The 19287-nt window shown below is 43.6% G+C and overlaps 1 protein-coding gene across 4 annotated transcripts in view; it reads right to left on the bottom strand.

The window, feature by feature from the left end:
* The window catches only part of pcgf5b (polycomb group ring finger 5b), a 202859-nt gene that overhangs the window by 37428 nt on the left and 146144 nt on the right, over positions 1 to 19287 (bottom strand). For all 4 annotated transcript variants that reach the window (XM_078565989.1, XM_078565992.1, XM_078565991.1 and 1 more), the window contains exons 6-8: positions 17827 to 17972; positions 16799 to 16897; positions 8368 to 8457 (exon numbers count right to left, since the gene is read on the bottom strand). In XM_078565989.1, the coding sequence (XP_078422115.1) occupies positions 8368 to 8457; positions 16799 to 16897; positions 17827 to 17972 (335 nt within the window). The remainder of the gene's footprint in view (positions 1 to 8367; positions 8458 to 16798; positions 16898 to 17826; positions 17973 to 19287) is intronic.

Raw genomic sequence — 19287 nt, 5'->3', positions numbered from 1 at the left:
AATATAATAACTATTAATTCATCACAGTGCAATTTGCTGGGTGGAAGCCCATGTGTTAAATTAGTCTATCCACTGTGATTTCCACAGGAATGAGACAGAAGCCAAGATCAGGATCTGTCAATCCTATAAAAGGCCCTCATGTAACACAATTTAACAGTTTATGGGGGGGGAAAATCAGACACAGCCTGAAAATGGTTGCGGGGATAGTGATGCAGGATTAGCCAGCACCCATTTCTTCCAATACAGGTGGCACAAAAACTTTGTGCTGCCTGCTAATTTAAATGATTGGAGCACACAGCCAGTGCCAAGCATGCTATTGAGTGACTACACACCTGTGCAAGGGGGGGGATGCAAAAACATGAGAGGCTAGCAGGAATTAGAGCTAGCCTACGTAAAGTAAAGCCAGACTGTCCCTCTTAAAGGGAGGTACATTGTGGTTGCAGAAGTGCTGCATCTCATTCTAAAAGTGATTTTGGCCTGAGGAACATTCAATAATGGCATAACATGGCAGAGAGCAGGCTCCAAGGTATTCTAATGCTACACTGGAGGCCATGATGTAGGAGGTGGAGAGAAGAAATGTACACTATTCACAGAGGGCCAGAAGACCCTCCAGACAAACTTTGCAAAGGCAGTGGGACTAGGTAACTGTGACAATCAATGCCAGGAGTCAAGCCCAGAAGATCTGGATACATTGCGCAAAAGGTTCAATGACCTCACATGAGTAGCCACGGTTACTGAATGTATCTTCAAATGCCATCTCCCACCAAGTGTTACACAATGCTCAATGAACCCATGCCCCATCACCCACCTGCCAGAATCTATATCAATCATGACTTGTATCTCATAATTGTAGCTTCATCTCACCCTCACACAATTAGCACTGCTACAAGCCTCACATACACATCTCATGTACTGCCAGCTAATCAACCTTCACAAAAGCATGGCACCACACTCACTGGCACACTTCCCTTTCTCTTGCAGGACAAGATGGTTCATAACTTATGGCGGCAGCAGGGTGTAACTGGTGCGGTTGCATGTCCATGACCCCATGGAGGAGATAGTACTCACTAGCATTAAAGCGGCCATTGCAAAGATGGCACTAAAATTAGAGAAGATGATGGTGTCCTAAATTCTAAAACACTGTCTTACACCTCACATCCCCCTCATCCCTCAGTCTCTTCTGATTTACAAGCTGCAAATAGTGTAAGCATGCACTTCCTGCTTTCCCCAACTTCCTTCACTCCACACCTACCCTTGTGCCTTTCTCCTTTTAGATATCCGAGACCTGCCACCTTGCCAGGCTGTCGTACAGAGCAACAGGTGGAAGGGCAGGAAGTGATAAAGAAGGAAAACTGCCTCTCATTCTCACTCTCACGCCCACCAGCTTATGCACAGTGCATCATTTAGGGCATGCTTACCTAACCTTTTCGCGTGGGGACCACATTTCCATTTTTTTCTCACTCAAGGGGTCAGTGAGTAAATTTTTGAAAGAAAAGGTTTGGCACAACATTAAACATGAATTTCAAAAAAAAGCTGAGGTATGAAGAATAGAATCAACTTGCTGAGCAAAAATAAAGCAATGTCAAAGCAATGAATTGATAATTTAAAAAAACAGTAATTAATAAAGAATACCATTAGTGTGTGAGGGGGTCAAGTGTGTGTCTGGCTCACTCCCAGTCTCAGGGTGCTCACTCATACACTCACACCCACTCACACAGTGGTGAGAATGTGTGTTGGTGTGTGGGGATGAGGGGGAGTGAGAACCCTGAAACTGGGGAGTGAGCCAGACACACACAAATACTCTCACAGACATACACACAGTCTCACTCTGTCACACACACACCCTCTTTCTCTCTCTCTCACACACACACCCTCTTTCTCTCTCTCTCTCACACACACACACTGGGCAGAATTTTACATCCCATGGGCAGGCGTGCACCCGACCTGATCAGGCGTAAAATCACATGAGAAGACATTGGGCAAACGCTCGGATGTCATCGCACACTCAAGCAATATTTCGCTCAGGGGGCTCGCGCAAAAGTCGGAAGCGCGCCCGCTGACAATTAAGAGGCCAATTGAGCTCGTTAAAGACAACTGTCTCCAATTTTTCGTGGCCCGTCCAACTTTATGGTTGGCAGACGGTCGAATCGGCCAGGCAGCCTTTGCATTTTTCATCATTCCTCATCCAAGGGCGGGATGAGGTTTTCGTGATGAAATAAAATAAAAATAAAAATTGGTGGACAGCATTTTCATCATGAATATTTTCAGGTGCCTGATATGGATGCTTGGACATCTTTTTTCTGCTTTTCAAAACTTTTATTTATAGGTCTTCAGCTCCCTGAGGTAACTCTCTGCCTTCAGGGAGCTTTCTGTCAGCGCTGGCCCGTTCCCACTTTGACATCAGTGCCCACCCTCTCCCCACCCCCACCCCAGCAGCGCTGAGCTTCTCAGCATGCGTTTCATGCTGGCTTGCTGTTAATTGGGCAGCCAGTGTGAAATCGCGGTCGGGGGCCTGTCGTGGTCGGCGGTATATCCCCTGGCCAATCCTGGGCCTACCGATCACACCTGCCCACCGACCTAAAAATTCTGCCCTAGGAGGAGCAAACGAATTTAAGCAGGGATTTTAGGAAGTTTGTAAGAGAGGGAAACGTGGCATGTGGGAAGACTGAATTAGGTGGGATGCAAAATCTTGATTTTCAAACGGGGGTGTTGAGATGCAGAGATAAAGTCAGTGGCGTGTTTGTGGCGTGTCGAACCTCACCCTGGCCTGTGTAATACATTTTCATGCCACGAATACTGATTAGTGTAAAACTTTTAAAAATTACATCCTACCTTGAACATAAAGTCAGTGGTGCACGAGAATCTTGTGGCATCTGATACACGTTTGTTTAAAGGTGGCGTGCACCAGTCAGCTCTGTGTAGTTATGTCTGAGGTCAGCGATTTTCCTTGTTTAACTCTATGGCACAGGGGAAGGGAGCAGGATAATGGCAGATTGCATAGAGGTTTGGGACTGGCAAGGGTGAGTCAGTGGTGAGGGGGAGTGTGGAGTGGGGTCAGCGGCATGGAGGAGTGGAAGAGGGATCCAGGGAAGGACAGAGGATTTGTTCCTGGAGCATGAAGGAGGAAGTAGGAAGAGCCTGGCATTTTAAATGTGATGGGGGATGATGGGGGCAGTCAGTCAAGATAAGAAAATGAGAAGTCTAAAGGGTGGTGTCAATACTATCCACAACAAGTATCCCCCTCCTCGTGTTCCCCACGCACACTGCTGGCACTTCAAATTCCACTTCAAATTTTAATTGTAATAGCGTGGGAGCCAGCAAAAAGCAAAAGAGCTTAAGTAGCTCACATTTCTGGTTATGCAGTCAGGAACTGTACACTGCTGACAAAATCACCCACTAGTTGTCTGTGTACACTGATCACTAAAGGTTAGGTCACAAGTACAAAATATAATCAAAATGGCTAATAGAATGTTAACCTTTCCTTTAGGGAGGTCAGAATTCAAAAATGAAAAAACAATGTTTTAGTTGTACATACTTTGCTCAGTTAGTAGCTGATTTATTTCTACTGGCTGTTGCTGCAATCGTAGAGGTGTTTGGTGGTTTCCAGAGTTCTTTAAAATTGTTAAGGCCTACAGGGAGTAATGAGCACCTGTTGGAGGACTTTTCTCTGACTTCAAGAATTCTGCACCACTGTCTTCCATACATAGGGGCAGTAGAATACATTCTCCCACTAGCTAAATCATGATAGGGAGAATAAGCAGAAGTGAAAACGAGCAGGACAAGCTGCTGGAAGAGGAAGGAGAAAGAAAAGGGTCTTCAGCAGAAGGCTATATTGCACAAGGTGTTCAGAGAGCAATTCTCCTACCTGAACCACAGTGGAGAATGTTGTGTGAGGCATTTCTGCTTAACTAAGGACATTCTCATTGAAATCTGCCTCCTGCCATAGTCACAACTGCAACCTCAAGCAGTGCAATGATCACATTGCCAGTGGTCATGAATTTCTATCCATCGTTTTTTTTTCCTAGCTGGTGCAGGCGATATTTACAATTTCACCCAGCTTACAGTCCGCTATTGCATCAGGGAGGTCATGAGACTCTGGATTCCAAGAAAGGCAAATTCATTTAATTCTCTATTGGCAGGGAGACCAGCTGACAAATCAAGTATGTGGATTTGTGAAAATTGCAGGCTTTCCCTTGGTGCAAGGTGCTTTGCGGGCATCACATGTCAACTCTGAGATGTATGGCAACGCAAGTGTTCATCTCAGTCCTCTGCAGCAGAATACATGTGTGACTTTGTCCTCTGGGAAGCTGGTACACTCACTACCCTGTCCTGCCCCCATATCCTTTCCTTCTGCGCTGACTGCAGGCCACTTGTGTCCAGTGTCTCACCACATGCAACTTCCACCTCTGTGCTATCTCCTAAATCAGGCTTGTCCAACACACAGACCCTGCCATGCCTCTCAATGTGGCATCCGGAGCCAGTTTTTTTAATGCTGGTAAGTGAAGTGGAAGATTCTGAAAGGGGCTGCTCCTGCAATCACAGGCTGTTCCTCTCTCGTGTTTGCTGCTGAGAGGCTCACTAGAGAGAGAAAGAGCGTGGGCAGAATTTTACACCGGCGGGATTTTACACTCCCACCAAAGTCAATGGATTTTTGAATGGCTCGCTGCATTTTATGACCTCGCCCATGCCGTGATGGGGCTGTAAAATTCAGCCCTTTATGTGAGAGAGGGTGTGTATGTGAGAGAAAGTGTGTGTGTATGTGTGAGAGAGAGCGAGCATGTGTGTGTGAGAGACAGAAAGAGTGTGTATGTGTGAGAGAGAGAGTTGCCTGAATTTTACCTGTGACAGGTGCGTGTGATCGGTGGGAGCGGTTGAGAAACAGGCCGCCAACCATGATCGGCCCCTGACTGCAGTTTCACGCTGGCTGGCCAATTAACTGCCAGCCAGCATGAAACCTGCACTGAAACGCTCAGCGCTGCCGGGGTGGGGGCAGGAAGAGGGCAGGCGGTGACGTTTTTCCGGGCGTGGGTGAGCGCTGCGAGAAAGCTCCCTGACGGCAGACAGCTGCCTCAGGAAGCTGCAGACCTGAAAATGCCCAAATAAAGGTTTTAAAAGCTGAAAAAAAATATCATGCACCATAATCCATCACCTGAAAATATAGCTGATAAAAATGCTGCCCACAGACGTCATCTCGCGCGATTTCACGCTGGATCAGGTTGGGCGCGCACCCGCCTGATCAGCGTAAAATTCTGCCCTAGTCTGTCACTACGAAGGAACTACTTTGATTTGTCTTTCTAAGATGGAAAGTGAATGAACTCATACATTCCCACATTGAACTCCATCTGCATAGATTTGTCCATTCAGTTTATCTATGTCATCTTGTAACTTCCTGCTCCCAACCTAAGAACTTATTATGGGTGGAATCTTGTGCTCTTGCTGGTGGCGAGATTGGAGGCAGGAAGGGCATGTACTTAGGTAGGATGGTGGCACATCTGAACCCCAACGCCTTCCCGCCTCTGCCTGAATTGAGTTCTGGGCAGGATGGCCCATGGTCAACCTTCCCATCCCATTGTCAACTGAGGCTCTTAAGTGGCCAATTAAGGGCCACTTACGGGCCTCATCCTGCCACTGCTGGGATTAACCTAGCTGCTGGCGGGCCTGTCGCCTTATGGTCTGCACAACAGCTATCCTGTGGGTAGCTTGTCACCTCCAAGGGAAAGGGGGTTTCCTTGATCTTTGCCTGATTGAGGGACTGGACATTGGGAAGGGGGGACATGCTGAGAGTCTGCCCTTTGTCCTTGCTTCTGGCACCCCTGCCTTCCTCTCCCTGCAGCTCCCACCCCGCAAACCCTCAGCCACATCACTTATTTTGTTCTGGATCGCTCTACGATCCTGAGACTTGGCGGGCTGTTCTTCCAGCAGCAGTCACAGTCTCCTCTGTGAGCTGCCAGCCTCTGACTGGCCGGCAGTTCTTGCTAGGCGAGACATCCGTCCCCGGGGACCTAGTTCCAGGGGAAGGCCCACCGCTGGCCTCACCATTGCATGTGGCTTGGCAGGCCTTCCACAAAAGAGGCAGCACAGGTCTCTCGTCGGCACCCCAGCCAGTAGGCGAGACCCCTGATGCCTCAACAAGATTCTACCCTATGTCTTCTAAGTTTACCTTAATGCTGATCTCTCTCACAGGTGCCAGCAGTAATAGCAATGCCCTATACCCAGCATTGATCTCACACAAAGAACAGGATACAACCAAATTGGATCATTTCTTCTTTTGTGACATTAAATATAGAATGAGAAAACTTGAATGAAATTAAAACAGAGAATGCATGAAATCCATAATTGTTCAGTTAGCATCTGTGAGGGTAAGACTAGTAAACTTGAAGATAAATGTTTCAAATGTAACTGATTTTTCTAATGCAGATACACATCTGAAATTAACCTGCGTGTTCTCCACACACACTGCATATTTACAACATTTTCTGTTTTTGCTTCAGATTTTTGGCATTTGTGGTTTTGTTTTTCTTTTTAGTCATACTAGCACGGAGCTATTTTTGCATGGAAAATAAATGTATTTATTGTGACAACTTCAGAAGGACCTTGAAGAGAGAACAAACCATGGTGCATGCCCATATATATTGATTCAGTTACTCAGGATTTAAAAGAAATAAGTGTAACTTCAGTTAACATCAGCAAAAGGCCAACAAGCTTGAAATACTTTGTGAGAAATGTTTACACTGAAGGCGCTCTTGGGTGCAATAAATGTGCCAGCCTATATAGTAAATCACTGTATATACTTATATTTTAGCAAGAAATTTTCAGACTTTGGGTAGAATTTTTACCAGGACTGCTAAGACGGCTTTGAAGGTGAGATCAGGAGGAAAATAGGATGGGAAGGCATCGGGTCAGTGGGCCAATGAGTTCTCAATCTTTCTGGAGGCATACTGAAAGGGGTGAGGACTATCCGCCCAGCTGTGGCAAGTAGCCAATTGCAATATTTAAGTATCCAATTGTGGGCAGGTCAGGGACGCTGCTGGGATCCTCCAGCAGCGGACGGGCCCCCCCGACTGAGGCCAAAGCCTGACTGGTATCTATCTGTAAGTGGCTTGTCGGCTGCTTGCAAAGCCTCCTATACTTAACCCCTTCTGGAGCCAAAGGGGTCAGCAGGTTACAGCTGTGGCCCAAGGCCGTCCTGTAGAGGGATTTTCCCTCTACATTGGTGGTCTGGCATGACCACAGCTTATTTTTTTTTAAACGGAGATGTCAGCCGAGGGCACCTGAAGATGGAGGCATCCTTGTTGGCCCCTAAAACAGTGGCAACACCCACCTTGACCAGTTGGCTGCAGCCCTTCTAATGCTGCAGGCCCTCTGTTTGGGCTTCCCGTAAGATCACACTGGCAGGCATGCTGCCAGCAATTACTGGGGCTGGGACTTGGAAATGGTTCCAATCAGTGATTACTTTCATAGTGCATAAGATTCCACTCTTTGCATTGGATTTCCATCTGGAAGATTTCCTTGTTAGAGGTGAGTAAAGATGGGATTTCTGCTCGCTGCCTTGATCCCAATTGAATTGGATCCATTTTCTTAGGTCGGGCTTAAGTAATGATGCATGCTTGGGTCCCAGCAAGATCACTTCCACAACAAGTGTGTCCACTGCTACAAGGCAGTAGGACACAGTGGCACTGCAGCACCAAAAGGAAGAGGTGTCAGAGTTAGTGGAGAATAACAGAGAGAGAACAGAGGCATTCAATAGAGTTTTTACGAAATTAGGAAGGTAGCCCAGAATAGTCCTACAATTCCTTTGAATGAGTTTAGGAAGCAGAAGAGAGAGAGATATGAGCGATGGCTCCTAAGCCCTTTCCTTGCATTACAGCTATCTGAGTTTGTGAAAAATTTCAATCAAGACCGCAAATACACTTTAGAGCCAAGGTTCAAGTTTTCATAATTTCAATCTTATTGTACATGATTTTTATCTGTTATACTTATAGCTAGTTAATAACAATGCCATTTATAAGACAGTGGTGTCACATCAGTGTTAGAAACATCACAAAATTACAAGAATCCTATTCTTTAAGAAACACGCCACCTACTAATAGAAAACCTGGCGACAAAGATTCAACACTTTCTTGTACACAATTGTTTGTGCTTGAATATCAATATTGCTTATTCAGAAAGATTTAAAATGCTGCAAAAAGGAACCAGAGACAATGCTTCAATAGACTTAAGCCATATTGAATCTTTGTCATAAGTACACATTGCAGGTGTGGGATGCAGCCTTTATTTCTCCCTACAGTCAATGATGAAAAACTAATTTTGAAACATAAAAAAGTCATTAAAAATTTAAAAATTGGAGAACTATTTATACATACTTACATTTTCAGCTCTGAGTCTCCATCTAGTCATATATATGAATTCCATGGTATGATCCTTCCCCATAATTTCCCCATTGCATAGAACATCGAGCTATGGAAAAAAGCAATCAATCATTTTTATTTTAAACACTTAACAGGGTTAAGGCTCCTCTAACGGGGATAAAGTTTGTTTTTCTCCTTAACTATTGCCCCCTAAACAAAGCACAAAATTATGAAGTTTGCAATTTCTGAGAATGCAAGTTACATTTGTGGGATGATATTTGCAGAGAAATAGGGTGTTTTTTTGTTAAACAGAGAACTTCATCACAAGATACTATTTTTGTTTCTCTTTACAAACATGCTTATATACATACAACACACACAGCCATGCATAAAGCAATCCTAACAAGATCAAATTTAAGTTAAGAGAAAGCTGCATGGACAAATTAATTGCCCCTCTTCAATCCTGGCCACAAATTAATCCTCTTTTTTCAATTGCAACTAAAAGAAATTGACGGCAAAGGAGTTTGAACAATCAGACTGAGATATATACTCCCTGTCATAGAATCATGGGTGGGATTTAATGCCTTCCTCCATTGGGAATCTGTTGGTAGAGGTGGGGCGAAGGGCAGGAGGTGGCAGGTGGGGACCCCGCCATCTTCTAGTCTCCATCCTGATTAAGGTTGAGGTGGGGAGACCCTGGACAGCCTTTCCACTCCATGATACCACTTGAGGCTCTTACGTAGGCAATTAATGCCCACTTGGGCACCTCATTCCGCCACGGCTGGTATTAACCCAGCAGCGGGTAGGGGGCTCGCCATACAGGGAGCTCAACAAGCAAACCTGTGCAGGGTTGCTTGCAGGCTCATTGTGGGGGGAAGGGGTCCCTCGTTGTCAGACATTCAGTGCCTGGTTCAGGGACGTGGCATCAGGAGAGGGGTGAGCATTGAGAGCCACTGCCATATCCAGAAGGAAAAAACAGTAACCACGGGAAATAAGAATACTGGTCCGAATTGTCTTATATACCGTAAAATGAAACACCAGTAAAAACTGGGAAATAAGAGTACTGGTCCGAGCTGTTTTTTTCCTTCTGGATACTCTTGCTGCCAAACCCTTCCAGCCCATACCCTTCAACCCCCCAACCCGTGACCCCCCACCCCACCCCACCACCCCCACCGTCACCCACCTGCAGCCTGGGATCCAGCGATGATACTAGGCCTCAGGTGGGTATCATATTAGAAGCAGCCACCATCTCCCTTGTGGTGCTGCCTTTCAATAGAGCTGCCGGCCTCTTGATTGTCGAGCAGGACTTATGCCCCCGGGATCCTTGATTTTAGGGAAAGCTCACTGCTGTCCAGCTAAGTGCCTGAGTGGTGCTTAATACAGCAGGTCTTCCCTAAAAGAGGGGATGCGGGGCTCTCGCAGGCTCTCCAGCTGGCAGCCAGGCCCCCATTACCCAATTAAACATTGCCTAGAGAAATTTACAGCACAGGAGGGGGTCATTTGGGCCATCATGTCTGTGCTGGCCAAAAGACAGCTAGATAGACAGCTTTACAGTTCTTAGTCCTTAGCCTTGTAAGTTACAACATTTGAAGTGCATATCCAAGTACATTTTAAATGTGACGATGGTTTCTTTCTCTACCATCCTTTCAGGCAATCAGTTCCAGATGTCCATCACCCTCTGGGTAAAAAAAATTCTCCTCAGTCCCACTCTAATACTTCTACCAATTACTTTAAGCCTAAGCCCCATCTCTGCTAAGGGAAACAGGTCCTTCCTATCCACTCAACCTAGGCCCCACATAATTTTGTACAGTTCAATTAAATCTCCCTTCAGCCTCCTCTGCTCCAAACAAAACAATCCCAGAAGATCCAATCTTTCTACATAGCTGAAGTTCTTCACAATTGTCATCAACCTCGTAAATCTGCTTTGTACCCTTTCTAATGCAATGGCATCCTTCCTGTAACTAGAATAAGATGCAGTACTCTAGTTGCAGCCTAACTAGTGTTTTATAAAGTTCTAGCATAACCTACCTGCTCCCATATTCTGCGTCAGGGTCATTAAAGGAAAATATCCCTTATGGCTTCTTAACTGCTTTATCTATCTTGTGCTCCAGAACTTTCCGCGCCCCTAGCCAAGCTGTTCCAGTACAGCTACAACACTGGCATCTACCTGGCTATGTGGAAAATTGTCCAGGTATGTCCTGTACACAAAAAGCAGGACAAATCCAACCTGGCCAATTACAGCCCTGTCAGTCTACTCTCCATCATCAGTAAAGTAATGGAACGGGTGATCAACAGTGCTATCAAGAAGCACTTGCTTAGCAACAACCTGCTCACTGATGCCCAGTTTGGGTTCCGCCAGGTCCACTCAGCTCCTGTTACAGCCTTGGTTCAAACATGGACAAAAGAGCTGAACTCCCGAGGTGAGGTGAAAGTGACTGCCCTTGACATCAAGTCAGCATTTGACTGAGTGTGGCATCAAGGAGCCCTAGCAAAACTGGAGTCAATGGGGATCAGGGGGAAAACTCTCCACTGGTTAGAGTCATAGCTAGCACAAAGGGAGATGGTTGTGGTTGTTGGAGATCAGTCATCTCTGCTCCAGGACATCACTGCAGGAGTTCCTCAGGGTAGTGTCCTAGGTCCAACCACCTTCAGCTGCTTCATCAATGTCCTTCCTTCCATCATAAGGTCAGAAATGAGGATGTTCGCTGATGACTTGACAATGTTCAGCACCATTCGCGACTCCTCAGATATTGAAGCAGTCCATGTCCAAATGCAGCAAGACTTGGGCAATATCCGGGCTTGGGCTGACAAGTGGCAAGTAACATTCGCGCCACACAAGTGTCAGGCAATGACCATCTCCAACAAGAGAGAATCCACCCATTGCCCCTTGATGTTCAATGGCATTACCATCACTGAATTCCCCACTATCAACATCGTGCGGGTTACCATTCACCGAAACTGAACTGGACTAGCCATATAAGTGCTGTGGCTACAAGAGCAGGTCAGAGGTTAGGAATTCTGTGGTGAGTAACTCACCTCCTGACTCCCCAAAGCCTGTCCACCATCTACAAGGCACAGGTCAGCAATGTGCTGGAATACTCCCCACTTGTCTGGATGAGTGCAGCTCCTACAACACTGAAGAAGCTGGACACCGTCCAGGATGAAGCAATCCGCTTGATTGGCACCACAACCACGAACATTCACTCCCTCCACCACCGATGCACAGTAGCAGCAGTGTGTACCATCTACAAGATGCACTGCAGAAATTCACCAAGGCTCCTTCAGCAGCACCTTCCAAACCCATGTCCACTACCACCTAGAAGGACAAGGGCAGCAGATAGATGGAAACACTACCACCTGGAAGTTCCCCTCCAAGTCACTCACCATCCTGACTTGGAAATATATCGCCGTTCCTTCACTGTCACTGGGTCAAAATCCTGGAACTCCCTTTCTAACAGCACTGTGGGTGTACCTACACCACATGGGCTGCAGCGGTTCAAGAAGGCAGCTCATTACCACCTTCTAGGGATGGGCCCAGCCAGCGAAGCCCACATCCTGTGAATGAAAAAAAAATCTACCTGTCCTGCTACCTTCAGGGGCCGGTGGACACGCATATCAAGGTCCCGCTGTTCCTCCACACGTGATCCCTCCATTTAATTTGTATTCACTTGCCTTGTTTGCCCTTGCCAAAGGCATTACCTCATATTTCTGGGGATTGAATCCTATTTTCCACTGTTCCAGGCACCTGACCAGTCCAGTCCAGTGAAGGACAAGGGCAGCAGACACATGGGAACACCACCACCTGGAAGTTAACCTCCAAGCCACATTGGAAATATATCACTGTCACTGAGTCAAAATCCTGGAGCTCCCTCCCTAACAGCATTGTCGGTGTACCTACACCACATGGACTGCATGTCAAGAAGACAGCTCATCACCACCTCCTCAAGGGCAATAAAGGATGGGCAATAAATTCTGGCCTAGCCAGAGACACCCACATCCCATGAATGAATAAAAGAAATGATACTTTCCTGTAGTCACTGTTGCTTTTTTAGAAGTTGTTTCTGCTTAATATTTTGTTTCTCCATTAAAAAACACATGGTTTAAAAACTGCTTATCGCTACATCTCCCCTAATAGCTCAAGTCAAAGGTCAATGTACTGTGCAGTGATACAGAGCCACACAGATCTGGGAGTTTTTCTTTTGGTTGTTCATGGGATGTGAGCATTACTAGCAAGGCCAGCACTTATTGCCCTTAAGAAGGCAATGGTGAGCTACTTTCTTGAATTGCTGCAGTCCATGTTGTCTGGTAAACCCAGAGTGCTGTTAGGGAAGACGTTCCAAGATTTAGACTCAGCACCAGTTAAGGAATGTCTTTATAGCTCCAAGTCAGAATGGTGTATGCTTGGGTGAGAACATGCAGGTGAATCCATGCACTAGCTACCTTTATTCTGCTAGGTGGTAGAGGTCACAGGTTTGCAAGGTGCCGTTAAAAGGACCTTTGGTCTTGGTAACTAGATTGAATCATTGCCAAGTTGAGTGGGATATGACAAATGGCCTTAGCGTTACTGGTGCTTGAAGTCATTCTGTTGCGATTGAAGTTGCAGTTAAGTAAAGGTATTGCCAGGTTCATAATAGAAGGCTTTATTTTGCATCAAATTAATTGTTCACCTGACTGTTCTTTACTTTTAAATTGGATGGCAAAGGTGTAAATAATGATCAAAGCTTCCTCAGAGCTGCTCTCACTCCAATGCTGTAACATCCAATGAACACGGTTTCTATCAAACTCCCAGTGAAGTTATGGCGATGAAATAGGACCAACTTGGGGAAATTTCCAGCTCATGTTTAATTCCACCACACTAATACTTCCTACCTGGACAATCTTAGGAAATGCACCAGAGATTTTTGGGTTTTAAGAACTGCAATAAGAGTTAAGAGCCAATATGCAATTTTATTAATGTACATGTAAACATGGCTGGAAAATATGCTAAGATACAAAACATTACATTTTTAATTTGATTGTGTGCCTTTTGGGTGTTGCATATTAAATATTTTGCTCAGTTTATGTTTCACTCTCTTCAGATGCTCTAACTGACCCTTTCACTTTGCATCCTCTGTGTAATTTGGTACTTTTTTTAGATGTGTCATGACTTTTTTGAACAGGGCTAGTTAATACTGAGAAAACTTTTCTCTTTGCCTGTTGTACCCATAAATTCTAGAAAGGATGTTTTGAACCAAAGTACTTTGTTGGCAAATATTTCCTATTTCAAGGTTAGCAAGTCAGAGGTTTCCTACTAAATAATGTATAACTTAGAAAATCTTTCCAATTATAACAATTTTCCCTGGAGCACAGGTACAACAATCAAGGAAAAAGACCTACTGTGTAATTTTAACCAGCCTTAGAGAAAGAAACATCAGAGCGCATCCCAAAGTGCCTCGTAAAAGGAAAAAATTGAGTGTTTTTCGACTGCCAAAAGGGACAAAGTAGCTCATGTTTCTGACAAATAAAATTTCCTGACAAGTAAAATTTCACTTTACATTTGCTGTTTTATGAACATAATATTAATTTTTAAATGTAATTTTTATGAATTTCCATGGGCACTGCACGTGCTCAGATCTGCCCTCTGATCTGGGCAAAAAATATCAAGTCTGAGTCCAAACTTTTGGGAGAGACTTTGATCTTCCAGTATGAACACATGTGGAGGTATTTAAAGGCAAAAAAGACAATTTAGTGGGTAAATTGTACCATGTTATTGTATGGTTTGTCATTTTAAAATTTTCATTTAAAACATTGCTTTATACAGCGAATTTAAATTACTGAGGAAAAAATGATGGCCGATTTTTTTTTCAAAAAGCATTTTCAGTGGTTCATCAAAAAACTGTCAGTAAAATGCTTAGGTGTTTCAATAAGTTTATAAAATATGAACTTTTAGTGTTGAAATGGATCCAAATCATGCCATAATGCAAAGTTTGTGGACAGGAAGCACACATTATACACAACATTTTTAATAATATTTAGGTAGTATGATGACTGGAAGAGAACCAAGGTAGTGACAGCCAAACCATTATATAAATGTTTCTGTTCTAGTGACGCAGGACAATTGAAGGTATGTATCTCATCCTTGGGAATTAGAAAGGTTCATCCACAAAATTGATACCACTATCGCAGGCGCATTCGTGTAACTCTGGAATATACAGGCACAGTGATTTAACTCTGGAGTTTACCACTTGACATCCATAAAATTATAGAAGTTTCTAGCACAGAAGGAGGTATTCAGTCCATTATAAACAAAAACAGAATTACCTGGAAAAACTCAGCAGGCCTGGCAGCATCGGTGGAGAAGAAATCAGTTAACGTTTCGAGTCTTCATGACCTCTGTCGAAGGGTCATGAAGACTCGAAACGTTAACTGATTTCTTCTCCACCGATGCTGCCAGACCTGCTGAGTTTTTCCAGGTAATTCTGTTTTTGTTTTGGATTTCCAGCATCCGCAGTAGCTTTTAGCTTTCAGTTCATTATGTTTGTACTGACTCTTGGCAAGGGAAATTGAAAACACAATTCTGCTATCTCCTCGCAGCCTTGTATCTTCCTCTGCTTTAAATATTTTTCCCAGCTGAGACAAAGAGATATTTTTTTCCGCTGGGGTGATATCACTGCCTGAATTGCGTCTGGGTGGGACTTCCACCCAGTCAGCCTTGACCCCATTATAACTTCAACTCATTTTCCTGGGTCAGGCTCAATTAGGTAAGCAGTGCAAGTTCCTAATGGTCCTGCTGCCTTGCAGAGGGAGCCTGCCACTGCTGAGCCGATTACTCAATGCTACAAAGAAGATAAAATGGTCTCTGCGTAACTCATGGTATTAGGAGGGCAGAATACAGGGAGGGGTGGCAATAACCAGGTCATCCCTCTCTCTTCTTCAGTTATTTTTTCCCTTTCCCTCCAGTACATCAGTCAGTGTGGCTATCCCATTCTCTTGCTACTCTGGCAGAAAGCAGGTAAGTTGGCTACTTTTCCTAGCTTTAGCCTCTGTATCACTTAACTGTGGCAGAAGCATTTAAGTGGTGGGCAGGTGTTCAATATTACATAGGAACAAAAGAACAGGCCATTTAGTCCATCGAGCCTATTCTGCCATTTAATGAGATCTTGGCTGATCTGTGACCTAACTCCATACCTGGTTTTTGCCCCATATCTCTTCATATCTTTGGATTAAAAAAAATCTATCAATCTCAGACTACCCAAACTTCTACCACCCTTTGCTTGTGGAAGCGTTTCCAATTTCACTCCTAAAAGATCTGGCTCTAATTGCTAGACTATTCCAACTAGGTGGAGGGAGGGGGAAGCAGAAAATGCAAAAGAGCAGATTTAGGGATGGGGATTCGCTGGTAGGAACACTGTCCTACTTTTTCTGCTGCACCATGCTATATCCCCAAAAACTGAATGTTAGAGGCAAGTGAAATCTAGCCCATAAATTTAAATATAAAAGCAAAATACTGCGGATGCTGGAAATCTGAAATAAAAACAGAAAATGCTGGAAAAACTCAGCAGGTCTGGCAGCGTCTGTTGAGAGATAAACAGAGTTAACGTTTCGAGTCTGTGTGACTCTTCTTCCACCCAAACTGTTTATTCAGTTTTACTCTTATAAGAATCTTTATAACTGCAGCTTCAAGTTGTTGTTTTGCTATTCTTAGTTTTTGCAGGAAGATGAAAACTAGGGGTATAGTTTCAAAGTACCTCTAACACCCTTTTCCTGATTGGTTAAAAAATAGATAACTGTATAAGTAATCTGTCAAAAAACTCATCTTTGTAGCAACCTCACAGGGAGTTGCCATCATGAACCTTCTTCTTTCTTCAGCTTCTCCAGTGACAAATGTTATGAGGAAGGACCATCTTTAAAGACAGCTATGCACAAAATCATACATATATTTGAATAATGCCATTGAATAACTGAGAGTAGTATTGACAGAGACTGACAGATATGCTGATTGAATCAGACAGTGGATTCCCTTCCAATCTTCTTTGTTGAATCAGAAAACACCACTAAGCCAAACAATAATTCAAAGTTACTTCAATCTCATTAGGTCTAGAAGATGCTGCTAAAAACAAATTTATATTCAGGCATATTTCATTTTATTTGACACAACGGTCTAAGTATAGTGCCAATGTATCTGAATAGATCTATTCAGGTGCATTGGTCTGATCACACAAAATAAGAGTTGTGATCTTCTGTCTTACATGCAGCTACAAAATGACTGCAAAAAAAAAAACTGTCTTTTAAGGAGCCGAATGACATTTTCTAGCCAGTGTCAGAGCATCGGGTATCTGTGTGTATCAATTGAATGGGCATCTGAAATAAATGGACTGCATTGCTACTCATTCAACTTTCTTTCTCTACCACCTACACATAAGGTAGAGCAAATAAGTTAACATTTGACTGATTATGTTTTGAAGTCTCACCTCACAAGTGCTAGGAAGTTTTAATTTCAAACTCAGAAACTTCTTTATAGTTCCCACTGTGACTCTTGTTGAGCAGCGGATAAATTTCTTCATTAAGCCCTGTTGAGATATGACAAAAAATTTCTGTTAGCAGCAAAGGTGCATCTTAATGTGCATTGCAGTGCAATTTCTGTATTTGTCACACGCTGAACTTCAAATTCCAATAACCATAATGTTACAAAAAAACCGTTACAAAAAAAAGCACAAGCTGATAATGGCTATTCATGAAAAGAAAAAAATTGTTGAGAAATAGCTAGTGGTAAAGTGGAATTATGTTCGATTGAGGGTCCCCATAGTGCCAAATGTAATAAGATGAAATTATCTGTAACAGTGTCTCCTGGTTATTTCTTGTTACCCGATTTGGTTTGCTGGATGGCAATAGCCTGGGAAAAGACATTAATGTACAAGCTCTCCAATGGCATCTTGAGATCCTAGTCACTATAATCAACATGAAGGGGGAAATCTACCCATAACCCACTGACTCCATCTGTGGCATCAGTGAGTGGAATTTGTATCCTAAGAAAATTTTCACAGTAAAGACTAGAAAGCATTGTTGACATGAAAAATAGGGTGAATTGAGAATATTTAAACTTCTTGGATATTAAAAAGCATGCCCAATATCCAAGATTTTGCTGATTTAAGATGCGGTGAAACATAGACTCTGAATATCTTCACAACTCATCACTGAATGAGGTGGCAGAATTACTAATCCTAAACGCAATAAGCATTTAAATCCCTGTGATGTTTCAGAAATAAAATAAGAAACAGTGAGAGATAAAAACACTGTTGTTAGGAATGGAGGAAAATGACAGCCACAACCAGTGTCCTCTGACAAGCCCCTATTTCTTAGCACCATTTGTCCCTGTCACCACCTCTGCATAAATTCTACTGTAACCCTCAAAGGCATTAATTAACACTCTTGAATACATTATACATTGTTTTACCATTCATTAAGCATCTCTTAAATGAAAGCAAAGATGTGTTGGTACCTTTACAGTATTATCCCCTGATTGCCCATTGTTGCGGAGGCAGTCTAGACAAATGGCAATCTGTGGATCACTTCTGTGATAATCTTGATCTTCTTGGTCCTCTTCTTCTTCTACTTTAGCTTTCTTGGCTTTGGGGCCTTCATTATCTTTTCAGAAACGCAGACAATTATTTCAAAATATGTATAGTACATAAATTGTTGCAATAATTCTGTCATAAGTAATTTTCTGAGGCTTAATATTTTACTTCAAAAAATGTTCTTCTTTATTTTCCATAATCATGTTACAGTTTTTGGTAAATTACTGTGTCCAACTTCCAACAATTTAAATGATAAAGAGCCCTATACAACTGAAAGTTTGGTGACCAAGGTTAATTAGCTGCAAACAGTAAGATTGGAAGAAAATTGTATTAGTTACTGGTAGAATTGTCTACTCCTGCTCTCTAATCTTTGGTCATTTCTTAGCACAGTAAATGTTACAGGAAGGGGAGATAATAGCATTTTGTGTTGCATTAAAAGCTATTTGTGCGAAATAACTTACTGTTGCCTGTAATACTGACAATTTACACTGGTTTTCTGTGTAGTTGGGCAGGATCTCCTGATTTCTTATAAAGTTGCTAAAGAATCAATTATTTTGTGCAAATTTTTCATCTTTATGGAAGCCCCCTTCCCTAGCGTTCTTTAAAATGAGAGCACAAGACTTTTTCTGGATGATCATAAATAAAACTATTTTTTTATAAATAAACACTAATTTGGCAATCTCATTTAAACATATCACAGAGGGTGGAGGGGTTTTTATCAAGCCTGCAAGAACGGGAAACATGGTGTGAGGGGTGGATGAATTAGACGAGGACTGAAATTTCAATTTCCCGATGGCAATTTGAGATATAGAGATTAAGTCAGCAGTGTGTTTGTGGCATGCTGGGCCTCATGCTGTCCTGTGGCGCGTTCCCACTTGTAATACATAATACATTTACATGCCATGAATACTCATTTGTGTAAAACTTCTTTTGATTACATCCCAGCTTCAAGGTAAAGTCAACAACGCATGAGAATCTCCTGGCACCCAGTTCACATTCGTTTAAAGGTGGTGTGCAACAGATGGCTTTGTGCAGTTATGCCTGAGGTCAGCAGTTTTCCTTGTTGAACTCTGTGACCCAGGGAGGGGAGCAGGAGAATGGCAGCTTGCATGTAGGCTCGGGACTGGCAAGGGTGAGACATTGCTGAGGTGGTGCCGGACTTGTGGAATGGGGTCAGGGGAATGGAGGAGTGGAAGAGGGATCCGGGGGAGGACAGAGGATGGGATTGGGGGCATGAAGGAGTGAAGTGGAAAGGGCCTGGCATCCGGCATGTGGTGGGGGGTATGTGTGGTGGGTGGTCAGTCAAGGTAAGAAAATGAGGGGCCTAAAGGGTGACGTCAGTACTGTCCATATGCGGGTCCATCTCAGAGCTTTGAGTTCACCTC

Source organism: Cetorhinus maximus, chromosome 20 (assembly GCF_964194155.1).
Source record: "Cetorhinus maximus chromosome 20, sCetMax3.hap1.1, whole genome shotgun sequence".
Classification (NCBI taxonomy): domain Eukaryota; kingdom Metazoa; phylum Chordata; class Chondrichthyes; order Lamniformes; family Cetorhinidae; genus Cetorhinus; species Cetorhinus maximus.
Note: the sequence above shows the minus strand (reverse complement) of the source record. Positions and strands in the feature narration are given on the sequence as shown.